The 26553-nt window shown below is 34.0% G+C and overlaps 2 protein-coding genes across 4 annotated transcripts; one reads left to right on the top strand and one right to left on the bottom strand.

Moving 5' to 3' along the window:
* Positions 1-2788: 2788 nt before the first annotated feature.
* LOC123904316 lies at positions 2789-4126 on the bottom strand. The gene has a single exon (XM_045953995.1). The coding sequence runs from the start codon at positions 4124-4126 to the stop codon at positions 2789-2791; it is 1338 nt and encodes a 445-aa protein (XP_045809951.1).
* Positions 4127-10200: 6074 nt separating this feature from the next.
* On the top strand, positions 10201-18970 carry LOC123903809 (translation initiation factor IF-2-like). 3 transcript variants are annotated; one of them, XM_045953447.1, is made up of 9 exons: positions 10201-10419; positions 10919-10954; positions 14140-14182; positions 14341-14461; positions 14554-14620; positions 15507-15828; positions 16471-17511; positions 17985-18134; positions 18277-18970. In XM_045953447.1, exons 3-9 carry the CDS (start codon positions 14156-14158, stop codon positions 18706-18708), a joined length of 2160 nt encoding a protein of 719 aa, XP_045809403.1. In that variant the 5' UTR covers positions 10201-10419; positions 10919-10954; positions 14140-14155; the 3' UTR covers positions 18709-18970. The 3 variants fall into 3 exon arrangements, with proteins under 3 accessions (XP_045809403.1, XP_045809402.1, XP_045809401.1); XM_045953446.1 differs by lacking the exon at positions 10919-10954 and having other exon boundaries at positions 10303-10419; XM_045953445.1 differs by having other exon boundaries at positions 10307-10954.
* The last annotated feature ends 7583 nt before the right edge of the window (positions 18971-26553 follow it).

The following is a 26553-nucleotide window of genomic DNA, read 5'->3' as shown; positions in this document are numbered from 1 at the left end:
AATCTGTAGAGAATTCTTCTATATAGTTATTTATCCATTTCCATCTAAGACTAAACTCTGTGAAAGTTGGGTCTGCTAAGTGGAATGTTTTTTGATGTTCTAGCTGGCGGATTTTATCAATTGACAGCTTCTTTTTTGACTCCATTGTTGAAGATCTTTGGATATCTTTTGCTGCTGTAATTTCTTTGTAAGGACCGTAAAGAGCTTGTTCTGCTTCTTTAATGGTTTTGTAGCCTTTGTGGCGTACATTTTTTCCGATAATGTGCTGTTTTGCTATTGCCCATTTTCTGTAGATCCCTTTCATTGGGCCATCGAAAATGACATAAGCTTCGAACTTTCCCATTTCATTGTCTACGGGATCGTTTGTTTGGATAGTTGTTGACAAACCATTTTTTCTTGCCTCATCTTCTTCTTCTACTTCATCAGCCCATGATTTCTTGCTGTCTGAAGTTGTTTCTGAAGATTTTTGTTCCTCTTTCCAATCACTTGGTACTATTGCTTTAATTGGAATCTTCGAGCTTTTTGGAGCTGAATACTTTACATAGTAGTTGTATTTTCCAGAATCTTGTCCAAGTAAGTCCCAATTTTCTTTGGTGTTGCTGCTGTTTTCTTCTTCAGTTGGTTCACTGATGTTTGTATTTGCTGTATATTGTTGCAAATTTTGTAATGTTGTAATTATCTCCCCCTTCTCAGAAGAGAGTTTTGTAAGACGCTGTTGAGTAGCTTCAATCTGTTCGTCTTTTTGTTTCAGATTATGTTGCAAGATCTTTATTGCTTGCTCCATTCCCGTGTAAGAGTATCTGCAAAACTGTTGTTTTCAGATTTTATATACTGGATGTATGGTTGAAATTGTTGTAATTTCATCTGCCAACGAATTAATCGTCCGCTTTTATAATCTGCTTTTATATTATATCTCCAGAATCCTGTTAGATATTTTGAATCTGTTCGCAAAAGAAACCTAGAGGGTAGAAGTTCTACTCTCCATTTTTCTAATACTCGAACACATGCAAGTGTTTCTAACTCAGCTATCGGATATCTTGTTTCTGTATCAGAAAAAGTTCCCGATATGTATTTACAGAGTAATAACTCTTTTTCTTTTATATTAAATTTAGCAGAGTAATCTACCAAATTTTGTTTTTTATCTGTCTTTCTTTCTTTCGAAATTAGATCAGATTGTATATCTGAGGTTATGCTCAGATTTTCACCAAACTCATTGAGTTTTTGTATTGCTTTTCCGTTAGGGAAAGCTCTCATACATCCTGCCCATGTATCTTTGGATGCATCAATTTCGACAACTAGAAAGTCATCATTTGTGGGATTGTAAAGCTTTGGTAGGACTTGAATTTTACTCTTAATTGTTTTCACAATCTTAGTATCTTCGTCTGTCCATGACCAAGGAATTTTTTCAGAAATTTTCTTTTGTAAAATTTTTCTTTCTTTTGCCAAGTCTTTAAAAAATCCTTCATTGGCAATATAATTCAAACATCCTAAGAATCTTTGAATTTGTTTTCTATCCACTAATACATCAGGGAAAGCGGAAATCTTTTCCTGGGTATGTGGCGCTAAATTGAGTTCTCCATTATCTTTTATGATTATTCCGAGATACTCAATTTCAGTTTTACAAAGTTGTGATTTCTTTTTTGAAATAACAATTCCTTTTTCTTTAATTCTTAAAAGAACTATTTCAACATCCTTGATATGTTGTTCTTTTGTTCCTTTTGTAAAAATAAGTATATCGTCAATATATGCAAGGCATATATGGTCTAATCCTTGTAAAGAATTATCCATAAATCTTTGATATATTGAAGGTGCTTGTTTTAACCCAAAGGGTAAAACATTCCATTCAAAATGTTTTTGTGGCGGACATGAAAATGCCGTTAAAGGTTTTGTTTCATCAGAAAGTCTTAGCTGATAATATCCTGATTTTGCATCAAGGGATGAAAAATAGTTACAACCTTTAATTTTTTCAAAAATAAAATCTTTTCTAGGTAATCCATAAGAATCTCCAATGGTTGCAAGATTGATTTTCTTATAGTTAATCACCATTCTTCTTTTCCCTCTTTTTATCTCGTTATGATTTTCGACATAAAAAGCTGGAGCTGAATGTGGGCTTGAAGAAGGTCTTATTAGTCCTTTTTCAAGTAAATCTTTACACTCAGTTTTGAATTCTTCAACATCCTTAATAGTATATGGAATTCTATTAGGAACGTTGACTTCTTCATTCGGGTTTTTAAGTCGAATTACTATTAATTCATGATTAGTATTTTTCTGATTATCTAATGGATCATCAGAACAAACTTCATTGAGTCTTTCTTCTAAAGTTGAAAAGAATTTATATTCTTCCCAAATAGAACTAAGTTTTTTCAAATTGCCAGAAATCATTTTTAAAATTTCATTTCTAGTAATTATTTTTGTAGTAATTGTTTTCTTTTCGTCTGGATTTCCAAGATTTTTCCATCGAAGAGAAATTGTATTACTCCTTTGAATAAAGGGTTCATATAATTTTAGAAAATTGTTTCCAATGATTAGATCAAGACCTGAATCATGTAAATAAATTGTAGGGATAAAAAACTTATATCCTTCAATTTCTATAGATACATCCTTAAGGCAAAACCATATTTGATGTTTTGACTTGTCTGCAACAACTATTTCTTTTGGCTTTTCTAATCTATCCCAGTTCCTAGAGATCGATTTTCTTCCAAAACAAAGGGTTGCACCTGTATCTATATAGGCTAAAAGGTTTTTATTTTCTAGCACTATTTTTATAAATGTTGCACTTGGATTTCCTTTACCAAGTACTTTCTTCGACATCTAAGTCTATCTCTGAATCTGTCTCTGTGCAGTATTCATAAATTTCCTCATCAGATTCTACATCTGATTCTATAGGTTCATATCCTATTGCGTATATGGCTTGTAAGACATTTTTCTTAGGGTTATCCCTTTTAGGGCACTCATTGGCATAGTGTCCTTCTTCATGACATAACCAACATGTGCATGATTTCTTATCTTGCGGACATGTTTTTCTTTTAGGATAAGGTGGTTTTTTCCTAAAGAATTTCTTATCTCCTTTTCTAAATTTCTTAAAAGGGATTTTTCTGAATTTCTTTTTCTTATAAGACCTTATATTTCTTCTAGATTTCTTTTTAGGATTTCTAGAGTTACACCTATAGTTTCCTACTTTGTTCTGTAACTTATCACAGCAAAGTGATACTTTAGCTTCTCTTTTAGCTATCTTTTCGCTACATTTATCTGTGAGCCACTGTTTTAAAACAGTTATTCTTCCTCCTAGAGTATCATCTACCTTTCCTTCTGATGATATTGAGGTAAAGTATAGTTTGACTTGAGTTGACATTCCTTCTGGAAGCTTATCATAGAGGAGATCTAACAATCCTCTTGATAGTCTTGTTTCATTGTCTATGTTATAATAATAACTCTGAAATTCACAAATAAAGTTATCAATGTAACACATATTGCAAATTTTTAAATTAGTTATTTTCCAAAGATTTTGATCGGAAAATGCTGCTTTTGATTGGACGGTATCCTTCCATCCTTTGAATTCTTTGACTAGTAAACTATATACCCAGTCTGTAACTAAGGATCCTATTAAAGGCATAGTTCCCATAACTTGTGGTGGTAGATTTGAAATGTATTTAAATGCATTTCCTCTAGTTTTATATTGTAGGTAGTTGAAAATATCAACTGATCCTAAATTTCTTAGATCTTCATTCAGATGGACTAATACATTATTTGTATTGTACCAATCTCTAAGATCCTTTGCAGTGTCTAAACTACAATCTATGTCTAAAACACCTTGTCCTTGAAAAGGGTTTTGTGAAGGCTCATAGTAATGAGGTACTTTTTGGAATTTTTGTTTGGTAAATTCCTTTTCAAAATCTGCAGGTCTTTTGGTACCTGAAGTTTCTCCATGTTCTTCTATTTTTACGAAATGAGGATTCTCATTTTCGTTTTCACTAGCTTCTTCTGAGCTAAAATCATAAATGATCTGATTGTTATCTTCAGATTTGTTATCAGGGATCTCCTGATTTTTTCCACTTATATCTAAAGAGACCATAAGTCTTTCTAGGTTTTCTAGTTGCCTATTAAGGGTTTCTTCTGTATTTTCCATTAAAAGTAAGTAGAAGGTGGTCTAATACTTAATTGTTTGGATTCAGAAGTTTTTTCCTTAGGTTGGGTTTGAATTTCCGGTTCCGGGATAACTATTGCTTTTCCCCTATCTTCCCCCTTCTTAAGAATTTGAGTTAACTCATCCTGAGTTAGATATCTTTTTTCTAAAAGTTCTAAAAGGTCTTCTATCCTTTCTTGACTCTTTCTTTGTTCTTCTAGAATCATATCTACCCTTTGATACCATTCTAGCTTAACAGGTTGAATTTCTTCAACAAGTTTCTCTTGACAAAGGTTTTTTATCATGTAAGTTATCATACATGCTATGTTGTTGAGTTGTGGATTTCTTGTATGAAAAAGGTGAGGGTATTTATGACTTTCATCTTCTTCATAGCAGGTGAAATCTTCGTTACTAAAACTCCATGTGTCATAGGGTTCATCTTCTTTAAATTGTCTTTCTAAATAGGATGTTTGTTTTTCTACCCTACTCTGAAGGTCAGAAAAGCTATCCAGAATTTTCTGCAATTTAAGTGTTACACTATCTCCACTCATCTTGCCATAAATTTGAGGTTTTTCTGGAATAGTTTAACCATTTGTCTATATTCTTTAGACAGTTGTTTATCTATATTTTTATAGAAATTTTCTATATCTCTAAACCATCTAATCTGCATCTTATGAAGATTAAGTTTGGCTAGGTTTGGAAAAAAGCTAATCGGGCTACGAATTAACTTTCTATTTGGACTTATTATCCAATTCATATTCTTTATCTTCTAAGCCAGTTGCTAAAAAATACTGATTTAATAGGTACTAAAGTTTTAGATTTTTCTGTTGTACCGAAGCCTTGGCCTTAGATTAATCTAATGGTAAAAAATGGTTGAAAGTCATGTGACTTTGGCGCTCTAAAGTTAGAGAATATCTTTCCATACGTTCTCTCATCTTCTAGACTTTTTTAATCATGCGTCTGTTTTATTTGACCTAGGTGACTGACTTTTTAAAGTTTGGAAAATATTAAACCAAATACTCCCTCCGTCCCAAATTATAAGGGAAAATAAAAAAATCACACTTATTAAGAAAAAGTAAAACATGAGAATTTGAAGTATGATTTTGTGGGTTTTTCTTGGAATAAGTTGCATAGGAAGATGTAAAAATAATTTTTATTGGTTGTTGTTTATTGAAAAAATGAGAGATATAAGAAATTAAATGCAATTTGTATTTAATTTTATGAAAATAAGAAAAAAACATTCTTGAAAATGATTTTTTCTCTTATAATTTGGGACAAAAAAAATGGCCTTTTTTCCCTTATAATTTGGGACGGAGGGAGTACACATATTAGAGCATCCACAATGGAGCACTCCATTTTTGAGTACTTAAATGGTTCCACATAGACACATCATCAATTTATTATTTTTTTAATAATAGTACCTAATAGGTACTCAACCTCTCCAATGGAGCATTTCTTAAAAAGTTCTAAAATTGGTCTCATCAATAACTCTACATCATTAAAATTTGAAATTTAATTTAAAATAATATTGCCAAATTAATTTTTTTTGAATATATTAAATAAAGTGGGTCCCATAAAAAGAAGAGAGAGAGTTCTTATATTAGAAGTGATACCTATTAGGTACTAAAATGTGTTGTGCTCCAATGGTAGTACCTAATAAGTATCATGAGTACCTAATAGGTACTACACCATTGGAGATGGTCTTAAGGAATCAAAAGTAAAAATAATATATTGAAATTTGTGCATTTAATTTTTTAAACATTAAATTTTTTTCTAACATTAAATGCAATTTTCTATATTTAAAATTTTAACATATGTCTTTGGTGCACATGTTAACATGACCCTTAAAGTTTTTGTTTTTAGGGTTGCTATATTCAATTTTTTTTAAGTACTTTTCATTTTTTCTTCTAGAAGTTTTCATTACTCTATAGGCACAAAGAAGAAATTCTAACATAGACACAAACCAACAAAATAAAAAAATATTTAGGCACATACAATTGAAAAACTTTAAGGGTCTTGTTAACATGTGCATATAGGGCACATGATAAGGTATCTTAATATAGAAATTTAACATTTAATGATACAAGACATTTAATGCTTGAAAAGTTAAAATGCACAAATTCTAAGCCATAATTTCTATTTTTACTATCTTAACATGTGCCATATATGCACATGTTAACATTCTCCAAACTTTAAATATAAAATAATAATTTAATTTATATGTACCGTCAGTATAAAATTATTTTACACATGTATCGAATAATATACTGACACATCATGTATGGTATTTAAAAACACATGATGTGTCACATTCATTAAATGATGTGGCAACGCATCATTGGATGTATGTAAAGAATATTTACGTCGACGGTGCACAACAATTAAATGTAGTCACATCATTTTATTATATTTTCTATTAATTTTTTAAAAAATTTATATATGTGTCTAAAGTATGACATTTTTTTATTTTAAAGGCAACACCATAATATATTAAAACTTAAAAGAAATAAACCAAAATACAAAGAGAGGGGGACATAAATCGAACCCTCGAACTAGCAAAATCTAAAACAAGGAAGACCTAAGATATATTCCTAGAATAGTCTTCCTTAATTGCATTACGAATCTCAAACTACCAAACAAAATTTTGCAAAGAAAGACCAGGAATAGCTAACTTCCCTAAACATATGAGTGATCATAAAATTCATACTCAAAGTCTTGAATAAACAATTCTCCCGGCGGTTTCTGAGAGACCAAGGCACCATATTAGGAGACTTAAAAACTAAAACAGCAAGCTTTGAGTCACATTCCACCCACAAAGATGCCAACCTCTATCAAAAGTAACTTCAGTGGCACACATGACACCAGAAATTTTTGCAACAAAAGCATTAGAATTCCCAAGAAACTCAGCAAAGCTTCCTAAATAAATACCATGACAGTTCCTAAATAAACCACCACAAGCAGAAGGACCTGGACTGCCATGAGTTGCACCGTCAGTGTTACACTTAACCCAACCAAGTATAGGAGGGTGCCATATAACCTCAATGATTTTAGGAGCCTCAGAATAATGAGTTATGACCTTAAAAGCTTCAAGCACGGAGAAATCTGAAATAGAAGAGCTTGTTGTCAAAGAAGTTTGATTTCCTGTCATATTCACACTTGCCACAGTCCAAGCAATGACCGAGTTCCAATATGGCTTAACATTGTTAAATCTCAAACTATTTCTACTAAGCTAGATAATGTTAATAATATTGATAATGGCAGCTCTAATCACCAGTTTGCATTGAGGACTACAACCTTTATTGCAAATTTCAAAAACAGCAGATAAAGAAGTTAAATTTATATTCAGCTGAATAATAGAACCTAACCAATTCCATAAAGATAGAGCAAAAGGGCATTGCATAAAGAGGTGGTGAGAAGTTTCTGCGTGAGCGAGGCACAAGTTTTGAATTGAAGGCAAGTTACAACCTCTCAAAGTCAAGTTCTCATCTATTTTGGGAGCTTATTATGAAGGAGTCTCCAAAGCAAAAAAGACTTTGAAGAAGGAATGACAATATTCCAAATGAGCTTAGCCCAACTACATAACTGGCCAGTAGGTCTTTGAAAGTTGTAAACATATGACATTTAGGCTTGTGTCTAAGCAAAAATACCTCCCTTAACATATCTCTTAAAAATAAGAGTGGAAACAAGAATTTGAAGAATACCGATTAACATTTCTTTATTGTTTCTCACTATTAGAGCGATTAACATTTCTTTATTATTTTTTACTACTAGAGTGAGTTGACGTCGAGTTGTTTTTTTTTTTTTTGGTGAATAACGTGGAGTTTATAATTGCTTAAAATTAAGTTTCAAAGCTTGTAGAAGCAATCCTAACCATTGAAAATATACTCAATCTTAAGTAATAAAAAACAATATCGGTGGAAGCGATCCTTAACATGTATTTCTTACGGCTTAATTAGTAAAATGGTCCCTTAAAGACATTTTTGGTTTCATATTGGTCCCTTAAAGAAAAAAAGGTCCAAATAGGTTCCTTAAAGAAAAAAAAGTCCGAATAGGTCCCTTAAAGACATATCCGTTAATCAGTTTGGTCCTATTTAGACCTCTTTTTAGGGACCAAACTGATTAACGGAGATGTCTTTAAGGGACCTATTCGGATTTTTTTCTTTCTTTAAGGGACCTATTTGGACCTTTTTTTCTTTAAGGGACCAATCTGAAATCAAAAATATCTTTAAGAGGCCATTTTATTAATTAAGCCTTCTTATTTTGATCACTCCTATTGGAGTGAAATCAAGTTTGGTTGCTTAAGAATTGTGTAAATATTATGTGGCAATTTTGGCTAGTAAAAAATTAGTTAAGCAACTAACCTAATTGTTATTTATTGGAGATGTTTTCATAAATATTGTTTACGTAATTATTTGAAAATTTTGAAAAACATTTTATTGAAAAAACTTAAATATTATTCACACTAGTAAATATGAATAAATGAATTAACTAATTAAACATGCACAGGTAGGAAGAAAACATGCATGAACTTGACTGGAATTTCTCCACCGATGAGATTGACGATTGAGAATTTTACTATATGACAGACGATCCCCGAAGCTGCTTCAAGTAAAGTGACCAAATATGAGAGAGCGTATACCGACAATCATTATGCATTTTTACGATTTGCATTTGACACATTTGGTTTCCTAACAACAAAAGTTGTGGATATTTTGAAAAGAGTTAAAAGAGTCGTGCATAACAATGTGGTGTCCCCTACCCTAAGTCTTTGGATGTAGTGTTTAAGATGATTGATTTTGTCATAAAAAAATTAGTAGTATAGCTTATTGTTTATTTACCTTTAATTCAAGTATAATTATCTTATGTGTCCTGTAAAAAAAAAGTATAATTATCTTATGTGTATATATATCTATATCATTCTATACTATATATAAAGATAATACATGAGTTTTGGTGTGAACTTTTTCATAATACTAACAATATCCTTGATTTTTTTTAGTAGCAACAAAAATCTTTTATTAACAAACTCACTAAAACATAAGACGCATATTTTTGTTAGCAAACAAAAATCTTTTACTAACAAACTCATATATACTTCTATCTATATCTATATCTTCTATACTATATATAAAGAGGATACATAAGTTTTGGTGTGGACTTTTCATAATACCAACAATACCCTTGATTTTTTTCATATGGATACCCTTAATTTTTTTTAGTAGCAACAAAAATCTCTTATTAACAAACTCACTATAACATAAGACACATCTATTTTTTAGATGCAAAAATATTTTATTAACAAACTGACCATAACATAAGACATATTACTATATATAAAGAGAATACATGGTGTGAACTTTTCATAATACCAACAATACCCTTGATTTTTTTAGTAGCAACAATATCAACAATATCAACAATATCATTGATTTTTTTTAGTAGCAGCAAAATTTTTTTATTAACAAACTCACCAAAACATAAGACGCATCTTTTTTTTTTAGCAAGCAAAAATTTTCTACTAACAAACTCATAACATAAGGCATGTCTTTTTTTTTGTTGACATAAATTAGACACAGACACGCAGAATACCTGCTAGTAATCATCATATAAAAATGTAATTAAATTGAGTGTTAACAAACTAGAAACATTCCATGTCATTAAAAATATGTATAGAACCAAAAAAAATATGTATAGAACCAACAATTTCAATGCTAAAATGTTTACTAAGCTCCGACCTCTTTAAAAAATCATCATTGTGAATTAGATCTCCTCTTTTAAATTTTTGAATTATAATTTTTTATTTTTTTTGAAAATGAATTATAAATATCTTATCATTGTTACGTTTCCTCTAAACTTATAAATCCTCAATCGATGCTCGAACCATGTGACATCCATTTTTTTTTATTTACAATGGAACAGATGATTGAACCCAGAATCTCATGCATGCTATCTAAATTCTCTACCACTAGGCAAAACCGGCAAAACCTAGTGGCCTCGTGTGACATCCACTTTAATTGCTTTAAAAATATTTTATTTATTTTTCATAATAAAAAGTACCAAACTTAAATGTAAATTGTAGGATCTTGATCAAACGGCGAGGGATATCCGAGTGCGCGAACACACTATGACGGAAGTGAGATCCTGAGGAGAAAACCGTGGTTACTTTGTTGAATTCCCTTTTTGCAAGAAAACTTAACTAACCCTACTGTTGTACTGTGCTTGTTTTATCTGGAATCAAGACCAGACCAGCGTTCCGAATGAGGTAGCACAAAATAAACAATTCTGAGCTTCAACAGGTAAATCAAATCTAACGCATCTTTCTCTCTCTGCACAATGCATGTTTTACTCCTTTGCACAATGCTACGCGAACCCTGTTCCAATTGTCTTCTCTTGTTCTGTTGCTGTTATTTTCAATAATGATGAATTTTGAGCAATTATATTTATGTTTATTATCAATATTATCTGTGTAATACTACTTTACTGAGCAGTAGTATATCAAATACCCCCACTATTCTGCCATCATACATTTGCGCTCGGACGCTCTGTCTCCATCCTTTTCACTCAGCTCTTATTATGAGATTGTTACTATGCCGTGAAAATACGTGAAACACTTCTCACTCCTCACTTCCCAAATATAAATCGAACCAAAATCCCAAATCCACATCCAACCAAATTGTTCCAGTTCTCAGTTTGTGAACCCAAAATCCCAAAATCGAACCTAAAGCTGTGATTCTGCATTTTGCGTTTGATTTGTTTCAGTTCGTGAACTCATGATCATCATTTGATTTGTTTCAGTTCGTGACCAGTGACCACCGTTTCAGTTCTGCCAAGGTAATTCTTTAACCCTAATTCCCTTTTGTTTCTGGGTTTCTGAGGTTTATGCATTTTTTTTTTATTGTAAGCAAAAATTTGGGTTTGTGAGGTTTGTAGCATGTATGTGATTTTTGTTTGTTCCTGTGTTTGATTTGCTTGATTTTGATTTTTTCTTGTTAATGATTTTTTATGTGATTTTTGCTTGTTATTTATATGAATGAATGAGAATTGGTGTTGAATGTGATTTTTCCTTGCTATTTTGATCCCATTGATGACCGTGATAGTGTTTTATGTACTCTATGGTGCTTTGAGGCATAATTTTTTGCTTAAGAATGAAATGAAACTATTAATAGATTTTAATTTAAGAACATATTTTATGAGTCTTTAAGTGTCCTTAGCAGAACGAGCAACCACAATTTGGTCTTGATATTTGAATTAAGAAACATTGATGGAATTGTTATAATTCATGAATTGGACCGAACATGTATGTTTATATAGTGAGTGAATATTGACAAAGGAATGAGAGATTAACATGTAATAATACATAATAAGGGGCTAGTACAAAGAGCTGGTACAAATTAATAAGGGCCTGTTTGGTAAAAATAAGCTATAAGCTAGCTGATAGCTAAAAAGCTAGCTTATAGGTTATAGCTGATAGCTGAAAAGCTAGCTAATTGAAATTAAAGTGTTTGGTAAAATTAGCTTTTAAAGTGGTTAATAAATATAAAATGACATAATTGGTAGTGGGTAGTTATTAAATTAAAGGGTAAAAATGGAATAAAATGTAAAAAGCTATAAGCTATAAGCTCAAACGCTACTTGAAATAGCATCTGAAAAAAAAACTATAAGCTAGTAAAAAAAGCTTGTTACCAAACACCTCTAATTTTTTGAAACAAGCTTATAAGCTCATATAATAAGCTATAAGCTAGCTTATTTGTGTTACCAAACACACCCTAAAGATTAGAAAGTGCAGGAATCATATGCATATATACAGTTCTGTTTAACTCAATTATATAATGAATAAAATGATAGAAACAGACGGAAATTAGCCAGTTCACTCTCAATTATATAATGAACTCTCTTATGCATATATAATCAGTGATAAAATTTGGGTTTGTCAACTGTTACATGAAAGTTAGCTAGTTCTCCTAATAAGAAATTGAGCTGTTAAATTGTTGATAGTTGATACTACTGATCTTGAGAACCTTTCATATCAATATAGTGAACTGCATGATTTTGTAAGAAAACAATCTTTGAGTGCTATTCTTCTGTATACGTTGGGAAACAAGATTAACAAATTAGGGGCAGTGTTTAAACAATATTGGCAGCTTTAATTTCTTTTCTCTTTTGTATAATCTTTTGTTCCACGCCTGTTTTATGCAAACTTATGTCAAAAAAAAAAGAGACTAGAGTATAGATTTTAGTGGAAATTACTATGGTGCCCTTGGTGAATAATAAAAATTACAACAAAACCATTCCTTTCCACTCCTAGTCTCCCACACGCATGTAATCCTTCTCCTCACACATTCACACATAACCGCGACCGGCAACACATGTCCACGCCACCACCTGCCAGCCTGCGCAACCCACCGCACCACACTGCCCTTCCAACGTCGACCGCCGTTCTCTCATCTCTCTGATTTTTGTCCTCTCTCGCAGGTCTCTCTTCTTCAAAACCCCTTTCTTCCCTACTCTCTGATTTCTGATTTTTTTTTGTTAACTTTTTATTGATTTATGGTTCTCTCTAATCTCTATAACTCTATTGTTGAATGTGTTGAGTGTCTGATTTGTTATTGAATGTTGATTTATTGCTGTAAGCTGTTGTTATTGTTATTATGTTATCGAAAAGCTACGTGGATGAAGTTGATTCATCCATGTTATTGTTGGTGTTATTGAAAAGCTGTATTGATACGAAGCTGATTCTACTATTGTTATTGTTGAGTTGTTGATTTGTGCATAGGCTATGTTTTTGTTATTGAAAAGTAAGGTTGATGAAGTTAATTCTTCTGTAACTGTGCATAAATGAGGCTGGGAACGAACATGTATGAAATTGAGTTGATTTATTGATTCAATGAGGTGGGGAATGGTTTTCCATAAGTGTTCATATTTATTGATTTATTGTTGATTTTTTTTTTGGTCAGCTATGCTCACGAGGATTTATTTATTGTTATCGTTTGTTGATTAATTATCAAGAGTAAGTTGAGAAATAAGATGAAAGCTGGTTTTTTAGTAGATAGTATGTCAGTTTATATATGTAAGTATCAGTTTAGAGACTATTATTGATAATTTTAAGTCGTGCTCATCGCATAATGTATCATTTTAAGTCATGTAGTTTAATTTTTTGGTATACATTATGATTTATGATTTGCATATTTGATTTATAAATTAAAATTTGTTTTGGCGGCCCACCCCAATACTTTAGTCTAGCTCGGCCACTAGTTTCAACCTTGTACACCATAGTACAAGTTAGCAACAAATTGCAGATGTTTGGTCTGGTGGAGTCTCACTTTTTGTGTGATGTAGTTAGGGGTTTTCCTTTTAAAGACTCAAAGGATTTGAGGAATTTAGATAAACCATTGCTGCAATTGATAACATCAAAATTGTTGAATTCCAAAGCAAAATGAAGTTTGGATACTTTAGAACAACCATTGAACCTTATTCACTATTTGATTCTTGAGCATTTCTTAGAATTTTAGGTTGGCCTAACTCAAGGTGAATATTTCCCGGACTTATAAACTTATATTCAAGCCATATCTCATTCAATGTGAGACTTTTTGTTGATATATTTAGCTAAATGCAATTTCACAGTTTCCCGCTGTGGCAATTATTGTTATTTCGAAGTTTCGTACTGATCTTGGTTTCCACGAATGCACTCATCAAATTTATAATTTCCGAAATTGTCCAACCAGGGAAAGTGCCAGTTACATGAAAAATCAATAATGTACGGTTGCTTTTGGTCCTCTTTTTTATATATAGTATTATGATTGGGCATTCCTTGTTTTTCATCGTAACTCCTTTGTGGGGGGGAACTTAAGAGACTAAGAGATATTTTCAACATACAATCTGAAACATCAGAATGGATTTTGTTGTTGTCTTGCCGCTAACTGATAAATAAATCCACCATTAATGATTTGTGTACTACTTCCATCACGTTCCCTCTCTATCTTTTTTGTAAATAATTTTCATTTTGCCTAAATCTGCAGAGTTACAAACTTATGAATGGCGTGGCTGGAGCTTGGAAAGAAGGTGAGTTAACTTCTATAATATGCACATCTCCTTTCATTATGTGAATTGTGTCATACAACAATTATTCAGGTTGCAGATGGTGTTACTTTTCCTTTTATAAATAGTGTCATACAGCTCATTAAATTTCTGATGATGTCCTTTTCATTACCTTAATGCAGAAAATATATATGAATTTTACTAGAGCTTTGGCTACAACATCACGTAGGCATGTGGTAGGGTCAAGTTTTGCTTCTATATTTGCTGAGCAATATGTTTATGCTTCAGCAAGACGCACGCCTGGTAATTGTCAGCTTTTATGCTTATAATGTTCCATTTCATTTCACGCACTTGTATATTATACTTATACTTTCACATTAAATTATCTGATTCAGATTTCATCAATCGCTCATATTTGGGTGCGGCTGGTTTTTGTAGTGGGACTAAAGAATGTGGAATACGGTAAGACAGTACCCAAATTTTAAGTTTTAAAATGAACCATTGATAACTTTACAGTATAGGTTGTTTAAGGATGATAGCATTATTTGTCCTATGCATGGTGAACAGAGCTAGCTAGCAGTGAGTCCACTTTTAAAGATATGCATAAAATTGTACACAGAGGGATGAGGGATTCTTAAGAGGCCTTAATTACTGCTCTGTGAGTTGATAGGTTGTACTAATCAGTGTTAATAATCCTGGTTGGAAGATTGGGTTGGGTTTTGATAGAAACCAAAATTTTAGACACAATGAAAGAGAATTATTAATATTAGTGATTATTGAAATATAGTCGAATACAATGGAGGTAAAACAGAAAACGAAGTGAATAACCAGAGTTCTATGAACTCCTACCAGAGCTAAGCTCCTAATCCAGAGAGAACTTCTCTCCTAACAAACTCATAACAACTTTTTTTCTTCTTTCACTCACCTCTCTATCTTTTCTTTTATAACCAAAGACTCCCTAAAACATAGGGAGAGAGCTAACTAACTCATACTCTCTAGTAACTAGATAACTAAAGACTCCCTAAAACTTGGGGAGAGAGCTGCTAACTCATACTCCGCAGTAACTAAATAACTATAGACTCCCTAAAACTTAGGGAGCAAGCTAACTAACTCAGTGTTCTATCAGGTTTAGTCACATACTGATAATACTATTATAAATGGTCCTGAATTTTTCAACATCATTTGGCTAGATGAAAAAGGCAACACTAAAATTTGTGTGATTGCACATTGAAGAAAAAAGTGACATTAGTTGAGAATTTGGAATGCCTGAAGATTTAGTACTTATGTTAAAAACTGGTTAATTGTAAACACAAAAGATAGAGGTAACTAGTTTTGTTTACTTTGGTAGGTGCTTCCATGCTAGCTCACAAGTCTGGGCAAAAAGTGATGCGGCATACGGTTTGAAGACCCCAAAGAAGGAGAAGTATGTGAGGAGAGGCAGTAGAAACCAGCCTCCTGTTGAAGCTCCATACGTCCCTCGTAACGTTGCAGCAACCAAATCTAATCCTGATAAAACGATAGAAATATTTGAAGGCATGACCCTTGTTGAACTTGCAAAGCGTACTGGAAAATCATTATCTTCTTTGCAAGATATTCTCACAAATGTTGGTGAAAAGATTGAATCAGAGTTTGATCCTCTCGGTATGGATATTGCCGAGCTTGCTGCAATGGTATATTCTTCTCAGTCACAGATGATGTTAAATCAGTGAATATAGGAAACTAGTACCTTCTTTTGATTCCAATGCTTGCTTGTCAATTGTCAGTCTTTTCCCATTTGTAAATAACAACTTGCTTGGAAAAAATATTTTGCTTATATTTTACTTATTTTTCTTCACTTGAAGCTTATAAGATTCAAAGTTATCATTAATAAATATTTTTAGTTACTTGGGATAAAGTCTGCAAGCAAAATTTTGATGGAAATCAACGGTGTTTGAGATATACTTTTCCTGAAATTATTAGTTGGCATTATTAAATTTTGCGCATCCCCCCCCCCCCCACCCCCCCCCCCCCCACCCCCCCCCATCTTTTTAAATGCGCAATATGCATAGGAAATAAAGGGAAAATAAGTAATGGACAAGACTAGGCCTAAAGTCTTGGTACAGGTTTGGGTAAATATTTTAGTTTCAATCCATAATCAAAGCATTATTATACTTGGGTATTCTTATAACTTTTCTGTTTGCCTTATTTCTGGAACAATAACTCAAAAACCTCTCCGCCACTCTCCAATCTCTTTTGTTTTTCTTAATTTGCTTCATGATGCATATTTGGATTCTGGTATGCCTTAATTGGTTCATTATTGTTGGCTGTTGCAGGAGGTTGGCGTCAATGTTAAGAGGTTACATTCAACTGAAGGTTCAGAAATTTTACCACGTCCTGCAGTTGTAACAGTGATGGGCCATGTTGATCACGGCAAAACTTCTCTTCTTGATGCCTTGCGTCAAACATCAGTGGCAGCCAGGGAGGCTGGTGGCATTACTCAGCATCTTGGTGCCTTTGTGGTGGGCATGTCATCAGGAGCATCAATCACATTTCTTGATACTCCTGGTCATGCTGCATTTAGTGCAATGCGTGCAAGAGGTGCAGCAGTCACAGATATAGTAGTGCTAGTTGTTGCTGCAGATGATGGTGTAATGCCCCAAACACTTGAAGCCGTGTCCCACGCAAAATCAGCTAATGTACCAATTGTAGTTGCAATCAATAAATGTGATAAACCAGGTGCAAATCCTGAAAAAGTAAAACTACAGCTTGCTTCCGAGGGCTTGCTGCTGGAGGAGATGGGTGGGGATATTCAGGTCGTTGAAGTTTCAGCGATTAAAAAGACTGGACTGGATAACCTAGAGGTAGCTTTACTCCTTCAGGCTGATATGATGGATCTTAAAGCACGATTTGATGGGCCTGCTCAAGCATATGTGGTTGAAGCAAGACTTGACAAAGGACGGGGTCCATTGGTGACTACTATAGTGAAGGAAGGGACTTTAGTTTGTGGACAGCATGTGGTTGTTGGCTCACAGTGGGGAAAAATCAGGGCTATTAAAGATGCAGCAGGGAGGTCAACTCAACAAGCAACTCCGGCAATGCCTGTTGAGATTGAAGGGCTTCGAGGGCTGCCAATGGCCGGTGATGATGTCATTGCTGTTCATTCTGAGGAGCGAGCTAGAATGCTTAGTTCTGGTAGGAAAAAGAAATTTGAAGAGGACAGGCTTAGGGGCAAGATGGTGCAGAATATCCCAACTTCTTCAGATGATACTGAGGAGGTTCCGCTGAGGGTTGAATTGCCAGTAATTGTAAAAGGAGATGTTCAGGGAACTGTTCAAGCCGTTACAGATGCATTGACAACTTTAAATAGTCCTCAGGTATGCAATGATTTTATTATAATAACACGGTAAACTTTTCGTTTTGCATACACGTACATGCTCGCCCACAAAAAGAGCAAAGGTGTGGAAGGCCTTTTCAACAGATTTTATATTAATTGGAAATCAGTACGTCAGTTACAAGTAAAAATAAAACAATAGGTTTTGAACAAAGTGTTTGTAATATTTAACGAAGAACACATTGATCAGTATGAACACAAGAGCTTAAACCTTTTTCTGTTTTTGTGTTGAAGCATCTTTGATCAAGTTATTAGCCTCAGGTGTTCAATTTTTGCTGTTTTCTATCTCTTAAATTCTAATAATTTAAATGTGTCATAGTAACATGGCTGGTGCTTTGTCCAAATGTTTAGAGATATAAACTGACGCCATTCACTGGAGTGCAAAAGTTTAGTGTTGTTTTTCTATTATTTACTATTCGTTGCTGCACAATAACCAGTCTATAATTTCATTGCCAGGTTTCTGTGAATATTGTCCATGTTGGCGTGGGGCCTATTTCTCAATCTGATGTGGACTTGGCACAAGCTTGCGGTGCATGTATAGTTGGATTCAATGTCAAGAGTCCACCTATTTCTCTTAGCCAGGCAGCAACTCGTGCTAGTATCAAGGTATTTTCAATCTTATTCCAATATTTAACTATGAGTAATCACTACTTTACTCCCTAAAATTATAAGACGTCAACTTAGTCTGAATGATCCCTAAATTTGAAAATCTCAATCACATTAGATATATCTGTTTGTTTGGTTGTAGGTAATTGTGCATCGAGTGATTTACCACTTATTGGAAGACATAGCCAATTTGATAATAGAGAAGGCCCCAGGTACATCCGAGACTCACGTAGCCGGGCAAGCAGAAGTGCTGAATATATTTGAAGTGAAAGGGAGCAAATCTAAGGGACCAGATGTGAAAATAGCTGGTTGTAAGGTTGTTGAAGGTCTTGTGAACAGGTCAGCAACCATGAGGCTTCTACGGAGCGGTGAACTGGTGTTTGAAGGACCTTGTTCATCTCTTAAGAGGGAGAAGCAGGATGTGGATTCTGTGAAGAAGGGAACTGAATGTGGACTAGTTATCAGTAACTGTCATGATTTTCAGATTGGTGATGTTATTCAGTGCTTAGAACAAGTAGTTAGGAAGCCTAAGTTTATTAAGTCTGAGAGTGGCGCTGTTCGGATAGAGTGCTGATAAAGTCGATACTTCTCTCAGCACACATTTTTTGTGGTAAAATTATACCTGAGCTGCCAAAATAACTAACAAATACTGACAGATTCTTAATTTGTTATAGTATTAAATTAAAGTTTTGAAGCCTATCATCAAATTTATAATAGCTATGTATACTAGGTTTTTTGATATGTGCATTGCACGTATACTGATCTGTGTTTATGAATTATATGTCAAACCACAACTCTAGCAAAAGTATGGTAATGTAATTGTTGTATTTCCAAAAGAAGCTTGCACATTACAATATATTACGAGCGCTGCTATTCTTTATGACAGAGTTAGTATACGAAAGGCAAGAATGAGTGGAATATGTATTTCGTGCTTACTAATCCCCAATTTATTTATAGGTTAATAGTATTTTTTTTTTTTTTTTAATTTTAAAAAGAAAAGACTCCATCTAAGAAGCAGTGTGTCTGGAAATGTACAGCTCCTTCGTGGCGGTTCCACTTTCACCATGTAATTCTCAATGCCAACCATGTCTGCAATAAGAAGATTCTTACTAATAAATTCAATTGAATTTAATTATTTTGAAAATTCGTTGAGACTGGAGCTCATTGTCAAATTGCACACGTTGCGGAGGTTCAACTTAATGGCACAATGTTGTATTGAATCTTTGTTTAGATTGGTTATAGTTGTTGCTGGCGTAGATGGCAACAGCGATAGTGAAGAATATTGATTGATGAAAGCTAAAAATTGAAGAGCATCTCAAAACACCTCCACGAAAAGAATCAATTCCAATTCTCTACAACAAATGGAATTTGAGTATCGTTGAGAGAGATGGTAATGGCGGATGGCAACGCTTTGAGTGCATCGTTTTTCTTGTTTTCAATTCTGCTTTCATCAAATCGTTAGAAAAGATAGACGAAATACAGGTTATCCGTAAAGTTTAACCTGCGTGAGAATGTCGATATTGCTAAGCTGAATATCTTTATAGTTGTGAATTTTAGTAGTACTTGACATTTCGTTTTAAGAAAAAAAGAAAAAGAAAAGGGAATACTACTTGTGTTATTGGGGGCTGACTCCCCTAATTTATTGTTTTTATTTCTATCATTACACATATAGAACTCCACTGCTCCCTCATCTGAAACTCTATCCCTTCACCTTTGCTCCTCATGTGCTACTTTTTAAGTTTTGTTGATTATTTTTTCATGTGTTGGATAACAACTTTTCAAGTCTAGTTGTGGAAAATATTTATTGAACTTGTGGTGTATTCAATTATCTAAACATTAAATTCTTTGTATCATTAAATGCTATATTTCTATTTTTAGGTAGCTTAACATGTGCCCTAAGGGCACAAGTTAACATAACCCTTAAAACAATAATGAAAGCTAGGAGTAATGGTGCCATGGTGTTGGTGGCAGTATCTGCTTCACATGTGTCCCATGCATTTGAGATACATTTTAATTCATGTTGCAAATTTTAGCCCCTCTAAGTGTCCAAGTCTAGCTGGTGCCAGATTGAAAGATATTAATACCTATAAGATTTAATTCTTCTATATGAGAATTTTTTTTTATCTAATAGCCTAGTGACTAGAAATTTCACCTTAAAAATGAATAAGTAGAGTGTCCGAGGTTCGAATACCGGCTCCTGCATTATATAATATTGATGGTCAAAATATTTATTTATATCATGATGTAAATATGTTCTGTTGTATAGTTTGTATGATTTGTTGGAGAAATAATTGATATGTTTGCCATTATTTTTACTGTGAATAAAAAGTTGATTTTGTTTTTCATCAAAAGAAAAAAGTTGATTGTTCCATGACTATGATGGTGTGGGGTATAGGACTTTAATAGTAGACACCAATTTTTCCATGCAAATATGAATGATTGGGTTAATCTAAATTTGAATCATGTTTGCATCGCAAGATCGGGAGATTGATCAGCATTTTTGTCCATATATCCTTGATCCAAGATTAATTTGTGAAATTTGGTATAGCAGAACCAGATGTTGTACAAGATGTCGAGATATTCGGTTTGTCATGAATAATACGGGAAGACATATAACATTAAAAACAAATACTGAAAAACATAAACAGCAGATGTTCTACACGATGCTCCAATACATGTCAGGAGCAATACTATACTGATGTTGAGACAGATGTTGAAGCATTTCGTACCAGTACAAACAAGATAATAATAAAGTGCAGGACATAAATAACACAGATGAGTTGTTAACCCAATTCGGTGCAACGTCACATAATCTGGGGATACTAATCTAGGAAGAAAATCCACTATAATAGTTCTAGTTCAAAGCCCTCAATAAACACTCCGTTTATGACTTATCACCTAGACACTACCCGTGAAACTTCTACCCAGGAACTCCTAGATATGAGAACTTCCGCCCACTTCTATCAATCAACACAACCTGTGTTTACAATCAACATCAATCTGCAAGGAGTCACACTCCCATAAAACTAATACCTAGTCCACACCCTTGACTAAGTTCACAATTTGGAGTTACTTACAAGCTTACTCTAAGTACAATACTCAACTCGTTACTTAAAGATTTCTTATAGTATAGCACCGCAATAAACTATCTAAAATATATATTATCGTATATAGTTTTAATTTGATTTGGTCAACACACTACTAGTATACAAGTGTCCAAAAACGATGTCTTGAGTGAATGCATATGATAAAAATAGGACCTCCATTCTCTATATAGCCGACGTGATCATCAACACCAACTTGCAAGAAATTGACCAATCAACCTCTGATCTTCAATCAATCTTTTAGTTACATGCATATTTAGTGTGTGATTGGAACTATCGCGTCCCTACAAAGAGGACCAATATGTCGACAAGAGCAATCTATATCATGCCATGAAGATCTTGCATAAACAAAAAGAGAACCCACAACATTCCATTTCTATGTCAATAATGCGTATCTCATTTCTTCCATTACTCAAGTATAATTCAACTAGGATATTATAGTAGTAGTACTTGTGCAATATGTATGGAATAAAATAAAAATCATTCTAGTCATTATCAATTATCAATATTTATGTAAAAGATAATAAATTCATAAAAAAATTATTTTTATAATTGAAGGGAGGCTCTTATGCAAAACTACAAATTGAATCGACCATTATGACAAATGCTAACGAGTGCTCTCGGGACATTATTTAAAATCTTAATTAATAGTAAGTTTTTTTATATAATTTTTATGGAACTACATAAAGTATATGCATTGGAAATTGTAGTGTTTAATTTTTTGAATAAATATTTTTTTAAAAAATGAAATGCTTAAAGAGTGCCCCGGGGCCACTCGTTAGCAAAACCCTAATTTTATTAGGAGAGGTATATAAATAGGAGATCAAATTTTATTATGGTTCAAACTTGCGCCGCACCAAATCACATCACACGACAGGTCTCGCCTCCGTCTCCTCTTCCAATATCGCTATTAGGTTTTATTTGATCCATTTTCAATTTTGCAGTTATCTCGAGAAAATGAAGCTCATCAAACTCTTGGAAATGTTGTCAGCTTTGCTGAAAACTCGTGGAAGGTTAATTGGACTTAACATCGGTGAAAATTACGTTGGGACAACCATTTCCGATTTGGATTTTAAAATTGTTTCTCCTCTATACGGTAACTATTGATCAATATGATGTTTATAATATTGAACAACTTGTTTCAATCTAATTGAATTATTATTTGATTGCAGTGTTCTTGTAAATGCCGATGACGTCAGTTCAGATTTGAAGGCCATGATAAGTGTTATGATTACTTTTGTATATGTTTTAGTTCTTTCCCTGAATATAACAAATATCTATGAAATGTGACATCTTTATCTGTTTGTTTTATGCAGATTTCAAAATATTCATCCAATGCCTTTGTGATTGGCCTTCCAATTAGCTCTGGTATATGTTGCATGTTACACATTTTTTGACCATTTTTTGAGCCATTTATTTGCTGTATTAATTCATTGGTTTTGTAGGCTGGGGAGTGCTGATGTTTGTGGAGGACCTCCGCACAACAAACATCCTTGGAGATGTCAACTTTATGTATTGGAACTTCAATAAAAAGGTGTGTTGCTATTCCATAAGTTTTGAATTTAAATCCATCTTAACTTAAATTGAGACAAAGTCTAAAGTTAATTTTTTATTTGCAGAGTGTTGAGTTGTTGCTTAAGCCTCTAAATTGAGACAAGACAATTAAGTCCAAAGTGCTACCAAAATTCACTCCCTTGAAACTTCTTAAGGTAAATTCTCTAATGTATACGTTATTTCTCATAAGTATATTGAGAAGAGTATAAGACCCTGGATCTGCTACTTTACTTCATCTTCTATTCTACTGTTGTACTTCTTAAGAATGTATTAACATGTGAGACATTTATTTGGTGTATACTTTTTTAAGGTTATGTCTGCATTTTTTATTGTTGTGAGCCTATCAACCCAAATATTACGTTGAGTTAATTGAATGGAAATTTTTTTGCAGGACAAGTTCATTGTCGTGGAAATTCTTAAGGTAAGTGATGGAATATTTCGCAAGTGCACGAAAACCACGTAGTAATAAAAATATCGATCCACAGGGATTGTGTGATCAAACTAGTCGAATTGTGTTCATAGACATTTTACAGAAAATACACATAAATTGGGGGTATGTTGAGTAATGAATTGCTAGAAAACGTGCTTTGATATAAAGGAAAAGCGAGGTAGAATCATCGGAATCATCTAGTCTATAGCTAAACCACATGCAATCTACTATGTCGTAGGAATTTACTCAAGTGTTCACAACTAGATCGACAAATTAGTGAATCGCAATCTCTTGTCAAAATCCACTCTATTCGTTGTCGATACTCCCCCGATCTCTCGGGCGGTAGCTACCTACAACGAATGATATTAACGCGCGTCAATCGTTCGCTACACTCTATGCCTCAATCTCTCGACCGGAGACACTCGAGTGCTCAATACAATTCAGTTCAGAAATTAAATCAATACTCTCGCACGTGACTTAACTCGAAATCATTATAACACTAATGAAGGATTATAAAGCATTAAAAACAGATTTGCATTGGATGAACACTATAGAGAGAGTAAATTCTTACAACATTTGCAGATTACATTCAGTTGAACTACATCCTAAACTATCCTAGATTCTACCTTCAAAGGAGTTTAGCTCCTCATCGTGCTTCGTTCGCTTCCTCGCTTCATCGCCATGGCTTGTGAATCCATGCTCTCGACGTGCTTGGAGCTATCCTCTGGAGTCTTGAATCGCGATCTGGAAGTTCCAAAACCAGAGTGTAGATCAATTTTGCAGAATTTTCCAACCAGAAAACAGAATTATGCAGAAACTATATATACAGAAGGCAACCACGCCGCGCGCCAGATCTATCACGCCGCGCGTGGTTGCAATTCCATCAACTACGCCGCGCGTGGTAACAGAATCACGCGGCGCGTGATCAAGTCAGAGAGCAATCTTCTTCTTCAGCAAAGCTTCACGCCGCGCGTGGTAAGGCATCACGCCGCGCGTGATCAGAGTAAAAATCCTGGCTCCCTGTGAGCTCCATCACGCGGCGCGTGATGGGCTACGCCCCCAGCGTAGTGAAAATCAGCAATTTCCTGCAGTTTTTCCTGTTTTCTTGCAAAACAAGTAATCAAGCTAATGGTTAGATTTCTCTTATATTTATTGCTAAAAACCTACTAAAATGCATCTAATGTTGCTAAAATAGGCATGGATTAGAGAGTGTGACGATTTGTCATCACAACCCCAAACTTAAACCTTTCCTTGTCCTCAAGGAAACAACTTTTACCTCAAGCTTTTGTGTCAAGACCTTGGCATTTTCCTTAAATTCACTCGAATCATACATACGTGAGACTCACCTGATGATCAATGATTCACCTGCAAACAATGCTCAATTGCACAACCGTTCCCGCAAGACATTTTCAAGTAGTTCACACTTTTCGACCAAGGCTCTATGATTTCATCACACTACTCACATGCACTCTTCAGTTTTTGGTAATTCGCTCAAATCAACACATCAATGCAAGTCAACAATAATTTTGCAAGTAGTCTAAGAATTCATTCGGTTCACTTTGTGCACACACATTAGAGGTCTTTTAGGGTTATAACGTGGCTTGGCTAGGGTGGATGGTGACATTTTTGGGTAAGTAGTAGAAAAACTTGGAGTTAGATCCCCCTATGGTCAAAATTTTCATAAACCAAAACCCCTTTTTGAAATATAGTGGACTAGAGAACTTTTTCAAAACATCAAACAAAGTTTTGCAATTCTTTTGAATTCAAGGCTATCACTTCTTTTCTATATGTTTTTTTTTTCTTTTCATTCCTTCATCTTTTTTTTTTTCATTTCCTTACTTTTTCTTTCTTCAAAATGACTAAAGCCTTGCAACTTTTGAAATTTTTCTCAATTCTTCAAATCAAAACTTTTATAAGTTCTCTAGTACCCTCACCCCAAACTTCATTTGTTGCTAATTCCAAAGAGAAACCCCAAACTTAGTAGTGAGTAATGCGCATCAACCACTAATTAGGTGCCTAACCTCCAAGAAAGTCATTCCTTTTTTTCATCAAAAATTTCTTTAAGGTTTTACAAAAATGACATTTTCTTTTTCAGCTCAAATTGGTTAAGCAAAGGATAATTATATGTAAGGGTGGATAGAAAGGCTCAAAGGTACCAAGAAACATGCCTCGTGTGTGCTACAAGAGTACCAATCAAATAAAAAGACGACAAGCAAAATCGAGAGACAATACATGAGTGGATATCACACATAGAAGAAAAAGGAGTGTTTGGCTCAATACCTCTCGGTTGGGTCGAATCAAAGAACCGGTCAAAAAGTGTGCGTTCCCTTCCTTTGCCTCTTGATCACATGAGTGCAACAAGCTATTGCACTGCAGGTTTCACATATCACACACGGAGAAAATCAAGTAATTGATACTCAAGTAACTAGAAGGAACATGCCAAAATATTGAAACAAACTCCAGAAGTAAAAACCATTCCACAATCAAACAAAAGAAAGTTCAAATTCAAAGTTAAAATAGTACATCCAGCCAAATCCAAGCAACATCAAATTATTATTACAAAAAGTAGCATAAGAGTGAAAGGGAAGAAAGGACCGTAAACTCATGGGTTGCCTCCCATGAAGCGCTTTTTTTTCTCGTCATTAGCTTGACGCTTCTTCATCACAAGTTAGGGAGGATACTTCAACTTTGATTCAACCCGGCTCCTCTTGTTCTCTTCATCCAAAGGGGCAATATTAATATCAAATAGTAATGATTTCACACTTCCCGAATCACTCTTGAGATCTTTTCCTTCGGTCTTCAAATTGGTTCTTTCCTTCTTACTAGACCGTGATGGAGATTTCTTAGGGCCTTTCTTCATCGAAGCTTTCAATGTTGAAGTGGAAGACTTTTGAGGATTAACAACCGGATTGGGCTCTTCTTCTTTGCCCACCTTGTGCAAACAAAAGATAGGAACCACACCATCCAAGACCCATCCTAGGTCGTCATTCACTTTCTCCGCTTCTTTTAACAAGTCATTCTCTTCTAGCGGAGTGAGCAAATCACTCATGATCACGGGTTTCCTAGAGTCGCCACCCAAAAACACATACTTCCATTTAGGAGGAAGTTCTTTCAATTCCGGTGGCTTTTTTATTGCCTTTGGCTCTTTCTCCTCTTCTAGGGGGTTATCCAAGTTTTGAAGAAAAATTTCAATCTCATGATCCCACTCTTCTTCTTTCTCATCTTTTACCACTTCTTCTAGCACTTCCACTTTGAAACATTCGGATACCACTCCACAAACTTCAAGGTCTTGGTTCTTGACCCTCTTCATCCTAGGATAAGGCATTCTAGC

Source organism: Trifolium pratense, linkage group LG2 (assembly GCF_020283565.1).
Source record: "Trifolium pratense cultivar HEN17-A07 linkage group LG2, ARS_RC_1.1, whole genome shotgun sequence".
Taxonomy (NCBI): Eukaryota; Viridiplantae; Streptophyta; class Magnoliopsida; order Fabales; family Fabaceae; genus Trifolium; species Trifolium pratense.
This window is presented reverse-complemented; position numbering and strand designations above follow the sequence as displayed.